The sequence below is a fragment of the Branchiostoma belcheri genome, unplaced genomic scaffold (assembly GCF_001625305.1).
Source record: "Branchiostoma belcheri isolate BF01 breed outbred unplaced genomic scaffold, Haploidv18h27 scaffold32, whole genome shotgun sequence".
NCBI lineage: Eukaryota > Metazoa > Chordata > Leptocardii > Amphioxiformes > Branchiostomatidae > Branchiostoma > Branchiostoma belcheri.
The window spans coordinates 1,551,740-1,560,541 of NW_017803932.1; the positions used below are offsets into that span (position 1 = coordinate 1,551,740).

The window sequence follows — 8,802 nt, forward strand, 5'->3', positions numbered from 1 at the left end:
CGACGCGACACACACACACACACACACACACACACACACACACACACACACACACACACACACACACACACACACACTAGTATACGCACATACACACAAACACATAAACACACATACGCGCTCGCAACAACGTGTGTTTCTTTGTGTATGTGCGAGCGCACACCTGCGTGGTTTTTTGTGCGTGTGTGTGTGTGTGTGTGTGTGTGTGTGTGTGTGTGTGTGTGTGTGTGTGTGTGTGCGCGCGCGTGTGTGTGTGTGTTTGTATGTGTGCATGTGTCAAAGTCGATTTTGTTAGAACCCATCTTGACAGACGCTTTATAACCATATGGATTCGATGGTATTCTCAGGACGTGTCGTGGATGAGTCGTATGTGACTTGGCTTCCATGTGACGGACATGAACTCGTATGGACTTTCGTACAATAAAAAAAACACATCTACTTAAAACACATCAAACCACAGACCTCAGAGATCCTACAAGTGTCTCCTACTTTACTACATACTTTACCTACTACAAGTGTCTCCTACGCACACATGTCCAGTAGTCAGGTTATAACACTAAGGTGCGCGGACCACCCGTAGACCTACTGTTAAATTGGCTCTACAGAGCTTTGTCCTTGTGCGCGTCTCTGTCGATGGTAGGTCAGATCTTCGGATAAGTGTGTTTCACACACCACTGGATCCTGTGTGTACACGTGGTGGACTAATCTCTGTTTTTACCTGGAGGACTCAAGTTTCAGGAGTGCCTTAATTACTGGGAGGAGCGGAGGACGAATAATCAGTCGTCTGAGCCGTCTGCTATTTGCCCACCAGTCGGGGGGATACTTCACACGGTAATTAAACCACCACTTGTCTCAGAAATAAAGTCCGACTGATCCAACCAATGTCTCAATCGTCCAAGGAAACATTCAAAAGCACAAACTGCGAGGTACTTTTCCCATTTTGACTACTTTGCAATGTAGCGTTTAAGGGAAGGAAGAATGTTTATATCCTGTGGTAGCCAAAGTGATTTACTTGGTGGGATCTCATGTAATTATTAATAGGCAATTTGCTGTAGTGGAAATAATCTTCAGCTGAGACAGAGAAACAAAGCTATCTGTTTCTCGTGAGTGATTTTGTCATCACCGCTGATGAGAATTGATGTCCCCTATTTTTTCAGAGATTTTTTTTGCATGCTTGTATGTTTGATCTGATTTATTTGACGTCATTTGGCTACATATCCCGATTACCAGCAATGATATTCAACTATTGACTCATTTTCCCCTCCCACGAATTTTGTAAACTTTCTTATCTGTAATACAGACTTCTGTACCTACATATAAGAGTACTATTTGTTTTCTCGTTGTTACTTTCCTGTATTGTTCTGTTCAATAGAAACTGAACTGTTCCATTTAGACAGGGTTTTCTCAGTAATCTTACTAATAATTTGTCTAATTGCTACAAGGTCTTGATACGAACCGTTCACATGGTTGAAACAATTTATTACAGTGTTGTACGCCAACCGTGCAGTTATGTTGTGACACAAAATAAGAGTCACAACCTCCTTTGTTGTGACTGTTTTGTGTTAGATATGTAATACACATATTCTAGTTGTAAGAAGAACACCGTCGGCCGCTCTAAAGCAAGAGGCTCTCGGATCGTGGAGATTTTAAAAGAGGAAAATGGAAGTAAAATGTGACCTTTTTTTCTTGTTTTACTTTGTTGAAGATAGATAACTAGAACGCAGTAGTTTTTTAAGGACACAATGTATCAGAAGGACGTCGCGTTGGGTACATCTAGAGATTATTTCAAGAAAAGCGTCCTTGGTAGACTATGTAAGTGGCTAATTGGATAAATGGCTCCAAACGAAGGTTGTTCCTAACATCACGGATGGCTGAGTGGTCTGTGAGTGCATATTAGGCAGATTGTCGCCAGTGTGGCATTAGAGTAGATTATAGGTTGATTCCCTGTGCCGCTGTGCCGGAGGGGAAACATGTTAATCTAATTCAGCGGATTTCTACACTGGCGTTTTGTATGTCCCCGCCACAAAATGGTGACCGCTCAGTTCGAGCGGACATGCTTATAAACACATCTAATCTAGACAACTGGTCCAGTTTCACGGACTGTTTGGAGTCGTAACTACAAGATTTGCCGCTTTTCATATTCTATCGAGGGGGTCGTCATTTTCTTCTGATTTTTATGTGGGAAAGGATGGATGACACAAGCCATAGCTGTAGAACGAGCTCTTGCGTTTGAATGATCGGCCATCTATAAGGTCGATAGGTCATCAAACATCTAGAAACGATAAGATTAAGTTTGATTCATGTGCAGTTGTTGTTTTTTTCTTTTCCCTTGAAAACGAAACTAAGACTTCGAAGATTCATGGATTCACAGACTTCAAGGCTGCGAAAACCACCCGTTTGGCCGCTGTTTCTACTCTGCAAATCAATAGATTCTGACACCATTTCATTGAGCATGGCCGAACAACAATCAAAAACAAATCGTGAAGTAAAAATCCTGGGTTTCTGGACGCGGAAAGCCCTTATTATCCCAGTAAGCGTGACGGAAAATCCCTGCTAGGGTGGAAGGATTAAGTTTCAAAGTCAAAGACTGCCGTGTTTAGTTGTGGTCGCCGGTGAAAGTAGTCTGGGTCTTACGGCCACTACTCAACATACGGTGCGTCCCGAAAGAACACCTGTGTTTCTGGCTTCCACCCTAATCGGCAGGATTATCTGTACAATGCTTTGTTCTACCAGGCTGAACCTGATACCTCACTCTTTAAATCAACGCATTTAGAGAAAATTTGCACTCTAGACAAAAGATGATTTTTGCTCGCAGAACATAAACTTCTAAACATACTTCAAACATTATTTTGACGGCCACAACAGCCAAAATTATGTCCGATTCTTTTTTTTTCCATAATCCTAAACAACGGATTTTAAATGGCTCTATTCGTTTTATTTGAAAATTGACTTATAACGCACAGAATTTAAATCAAATGATACATTTACTTGGATTGCAAAAGTGACAATTCTCGCATGCGTGTGTTTTTCCTTTGAAAGCCTTGTTTCAGGACCATTGCGCGAAACATAACATACATCAGGAACATGCGCATAACTGAGTGTATTGACTTTTTGCCAACGTTAACAGGAAAAAAATATTTCAATATAATGTACTTAAACAACCGTTTGCCCTTTTTGTACAGAATAATAAAAGCCATTTTAGTATTCCAACTAATGTACTATATATCACAACCGAACACATTTCTAACCTGACTACAGCACAAGACGTTATAATCATATCCCCCACAGCGTTTATACATTTAGATACATGTGCTTACGTTCAATACATAACTACCCCAATATTAATAGAGCTTGCATGAACACGCCTGACCTTTTCTTCGCGCACTGCATTGTCGTAACGTTGTCGAAATGACAGCGCATTTGGTCGGGGACTAGAAATATCGTGTAGCCAATTGTACTATAACGAGCGTGTATCGAGGATATCCAGCTAAACACAACAATCGACCTCAGTCGAAATCAAAATTACCAAGAATTGACAAATGAATCTTAGCTTCACAGAGACCCAAACACAACTGGCCGTATCCTATACAAACTACCAACAACATCATATTATTATGATAATATATATATCCCTGAACTGAACATCCCAACACTACTTCACAGACGTCAGGTGGCTGCTGTCTCGCTAATCTACAAAATGCACCTGTCAACATGCCCACCAGACCTGAAAAAGATGCTTCCTAAACCTTACACAATCAGACGCACAACCCGCAGCAGCCTCTCCACTGGTAAACATGCCCTCACTGTGCCGGTCTCTAGAACTCACGCCACCGGCAGAACCTTCATACATACTGCAATTGACATCTGGAACAGTCTTCCGGACAACGTGGTGAGCCGGATCACTGACAACAACCTACAGTCATTCAAAACAAGAGTACACCGGCATCTTCTTTCCACTGCCAGGACTTATGCATGTAGCTAGAACTTTGCAACCTTGCTGTAAACCAATGATTAGCCAGGACTGCTACAATCCAGGCTATTGTTTACATTAGCACATGATAGAAAAAAAAATATATATATATACTGTATATACATATTATCATAAAGTCTCACAGTCTCTACAAAGACTTTAGTATCATCATGTATGCTGCTGCGCCTGACATGACGGCTTTTGAAAGTGCCTGTCCAGTTGGCGGCTTATTCGCTCCCCCTAGCGTTTCTTTGAGGATTGCTTTTCAGAATAGACTACACATCACAAAGGAGATCGTCTCGCGGCGAAGTCACAATATGACGCGAAGGACGCGTCCGAACGCAGTAATTTTCTTAACATCTTGAATATTTTTGACCTCGGTGGAGGGTCAGCAATAATTTAAACCCAACCCACTGACGACCAAATGACGGTCATATGTTATACATTTCCTTCTTCCTTCGCGTTTTACCAGTAGACTTAGTCCATATTTCCTATTCATCATCTCTTTCAGAGGGGCTATGTTGTATCGAAATCTCAGCACAATCTTTATCTGCTGAGGCCGCAGAAAGTAAATTTTATGGATGACAATTCCGCAGCAGACTCCCAATTAAACGCGACGGGGCGAAACGAAAACAAGGCATCAACTAACACATGATTCCTGCATTTCAGTCAACAAAACACGATATTATAGCCAACAGGTATTCAACAGTACTACAGTACCTGCCCGTCTAGATGTCTGTTCATCTCAATCTCATCTTCCATCCATCCTTACGTTCAATAATACCCTGCTTTCAACGGTTTTGAGCTTTTGTGACAACATTTTCGGCATCATGGTATGTTGACAGTTGAGAACAACTTTTTCCCAAACCAGGAGAAAATCATTGCCACTCTGATGCCAGCCATAAGAATTATTTGCTATGGTCTTATCTTTCGACGCTGTCTAAGGTTTATATTGTACAACCATGGAGGTACAATGGTACAATGTACTGAATGGTGCAATATACAATTGAGCGCCAGAAGGCGCCTTTGTCACACTTCATCAGCTCCACACAAGAAGGAGATTTGATTTGTATTCTTCTTGGACCACCTGGTTCAACTCGGATCTTTGGCCTGAACACTTCACATGGCACAAAAGGTTGGGATTACTTTTGTTACACTAGTATGTACATTTGTGTTGATTTCATTTAGCTCTGTGATGGACACTTTCATCATGCGCTGTAAATATATCGGGTTTTCACCAGGCCTGGGCATTTCAGTGGGAGGCGAAACTTTTTATAAACTTTTTTTACCTCCATGCTTAAAGGTAGTAAATGCTGCAATTCATTAATGTTATAGGTTTCAGGAACAACCATTGCGTCCCCCTGAACAGGGAAATGGGTCTTACAATGTTGCTTTGCTTCGGCGGCCAACTTCAGCCGTGCTGAATCTGCAGCAAGTAAATTCAGAGCTATTCTCTGGGTGGTACTGTTATGCCGCTCTCTTATCAAATGCCTTGCGTGATGTGTTCCCCTCTCCTATTGGTCAGTGCTTGGATATGGCGTCCTAATTGTGGACTCCAATTGGTTCTCGAAGGCTTTTCCCGCCATACCCTTCAGAAAGAAGTAACAGGATTGGTCAAAGCGTCCTCAATGGCAATTGAAAGAAAGTAACAACGTGGGAAAGCGGAGTATTGTTTGTGGTCTGATACACGATGACCGGAATAAGACGGCGTCCCGAAGCCAAGCCAAGACAAACAACCCAGACGTTATCAACAGTGAGAAGACATGCATCCTAGATCGTAGCTAAATCGTGACCAAGTACTGGGAAGAAAGGAGAGGAGACAGGGCGATGGGTGTTCTCTGGTGGGGATGGCAACTTGCTACCGTGTTACTTCTTGCCAAGTTGCGGTCCGTTATCTCACAAGGTCGGTCACAGTTGCACAGCAATACTAATACCCGAACCGTAGTTTTGTAAACATGGCCTTTGTACTGCTATCATCGCTGCGTATTACTCCATTTTGTACCACTAAATGACTGTGTATTATTGAGTCACGACGTTAGCATACAGTATAATAGACTTTTCTCTTTGTCGCATTTTTCACACTGTCTTGTTAGCGGTAAGCACACAGAAGGAACCCCGACTTGTTTTTTCTCGCCATTCTTTTGCCACCCGGGTATTATCAATTTAGCAAGCGCCCGGCTGTTTGCTTGCCAGTGTCCAAGAGAATGTTGACAAGAGATTTTAAAGACATTTGCTGTGTCACTGCCCCTTTCTAAAGCCTGACTCTACGTCACAGAGATGATCTCATAGGTTATTTCCTAGAAGGTTTCCAGTACAATGTATTTCTTAAATTGAACGCTTCATGGTTTCCTGCTCCGCTACAAAAGAACCCGGTTGGGATAGAGTCTAGTGGAGCAGGCAACGTTATCCGGTCCTGTGCAATCCTTTAATCAATACCAAACTGCCATAACTTTGACTTTTTAAACCATTATGTGATACCACACCTACTACCATTATGGTAGTAGGTGTGGTATCACATAATGGTTTAAAATGCTCCACTAGACTCTATCCCAACCGGGTTCTTTTGTGATACCACACCTACTATCAAATATTTCTAAAGAAGCCACAGATTGATGCTATCTGTCAATTGTCCATTATGTTAACCATGACATCAACATCATTTTTCAGGCTTTCTGTTGCTCTCTTCCATGTCAAAATATGTTGTTGGAGATTCAAAGAATGGGGAGGCGTATGTTAGGGACATACCTGCTCTATTGTAAAGTCCTTTTTGGCGTTTGTCACCCTTAAATCTGGACAAACATTGTGTTTAACTGACCAGAGCGGAATCCAAGTCAGCATGGCAGATATTGAGGCTTAGGATATTCTTAGGAAAACGACTGTGACAACTAACAAGGTTGTTTTGAGTTAATAAGCTGCTGGTTCTGATGATTTTCTGATCACCTCCTCAGGGCTCGAAATTAACATTGTCCCAGTGTCAAATGACACTAAATTTTCAGCTTGGGACAATTCAAATTACGTTTCGGGACAATTTTGGGGCAATTGGAAAATTCTAAGACCATCCACGTCATTTGGGAACGCGATCCATCCATCCTGCTGCAGACTGCTGGCAGCCTATAAATATATAATACTCTGACAAACATTTAAATTTGACCAATCAGGGATTCCAAATATCAGGGACGGTGCCATGCCCATGATATTATCATGTATTTCCCTACATTTACTAATAAAGTGGACTTCAAGTAGTACAAATTCAGTTGTTGTTTTCTTATTTTTGTCATCAACTTATTTCCTGAAAAGCAGGCTGGGACAGTCCATATTCAGTTCGGGACAACTGAAATCTATGTTCGGGACAATTCTGGGACAATAGTGAAAAAAGTTAATTTCGAGGCCTGCCTCCTGTGCTATATACCCGGAGGTTTGATTTTGCTTTAGTTCAGCTTGACAATGACAACTTTTCACATTATGTAATCATATGCATATAATTAAATAATATGATTTCACACCCTGCAACTCGACTAAAAGATCTGTCCTTGGAAGAAAACTGTAGATCATCATGATGATGGATCAACAAACCCAGTGTCATTATAATTTTCTATCACCAACAGATTTGAACAACTAGGTTCCTGGCTTGATTTGAAGCACTTTAACGGGTCAAAACTTCATGAGTACCTCTTCAAAAAAGAGGTACTCTGTATATCTCAGCTGTTTTGTGCACTAGACTGTATAGACTTCAACAAAGTCTACTTGAAACCAATAATCACTGAAATGGCTGCGAGTATTCCTCTACCTGCACAATATGCTACTTAATGGAAAAGAAATCAACTTGGCTTCACCCGCCTTTTGTTCAAAGGTCGACTAAAATGTATTATCAAAGGGTCTTCTAAGTGAGTAATGTATAAATCATTGACCTGTGGCTACAGCCTTGTGCAATTGGTTGTGCAAATTGCTGCTTCAGACAATCTCTGAAAATGCAAGTTTGCAAGGCACAGTTTTGCACTCGTGTGGATGCTCTATACTACTACAATCCAAGTCCAAGAAGATATTTAGGCAGTGGTCGAAATACTTTTTTTCAGTGCTCTGCAATATTGCAGAAGAGTAAAAATTTTGTTCTGCAATTTGGAAATACTTTCTGCAAATACACAAGCCTCCATACTACAATCTTGCAGGTTTATAAGCACGAACTATTGACTGATATGCAGCTGGTGTGTTACGCCGAAAGGCGGTTATACCGGCTATACAGATACAGAAATTAGTGAAGACAAATTTTTGGAAGTCCAAAAGGAAACAAAAGATATTAAGCAATTCAAGACAAGGTTGATGCAAATTAGTGAAGAAGCTCCTGTTGTTTCAAAACAGGAGCTTATTATATAATAAGTGTTGTCTGTCCTTGGGGCCAAAAGCATCAAATCCCAAGTGCCAATTTTTCCTGCTGCAAAATTGCAGATTGTATAAATTTTTCTTCTGCAATCTTGAAAACCTATCTGCAGATTGCAGACTGCAGACAGGTATTTCGAACACTGTTATGTGATTGGTTAAGCTGCCAAAGGCAATGAATGTACGCTTATGTTTCTCACAAAAAAGGCTAATATCCCTGCTATGAAATGCTGTTAAGAGTAGGTTAATCGCTTGCAGAGTTGGATTGTTGTCAAAAACAATTTTCTGTGCAGCAGTTTGACTTGTGGAATAGCATAATTTTGTACCTGTTAATGTTACCATAAAACATGATGATTAAAGTTTACATATACAAAAAACTTTCATAATAAAATATCTAGTAACTAGAACGATCAGCTGTTACAAACAAGGGCAAAAAGACTTAACAAGGGCAAAATGAC

The 8,802-nt window shown here is 40.9% G+C and overlaps 1 protein-coding gene across 1 annotated transcript in view; it reads left to right on the top strand.

The window, feature by feature from the left end:
* The first annotated feature begins 5,610 nt into the window (after positions 1–5,610).
* The window catches only part of LOC109474793, a 22,696-nt gene continuing 19,504 nt past the window's right edge, over positions 5,611–8,802 (top strand). The window contains exon 1 of the mRNA XM_019775154.1: positions 5,611–5,873. Coding sequence (XP_019630713.1) covers positions 5,798–5,873 — 76 coding nt within the window. The 5' untranslated portion in view covers positions 5,611–5,797. The remainder of the gene's footprint in view (positions 5,874–8,802) is intronic.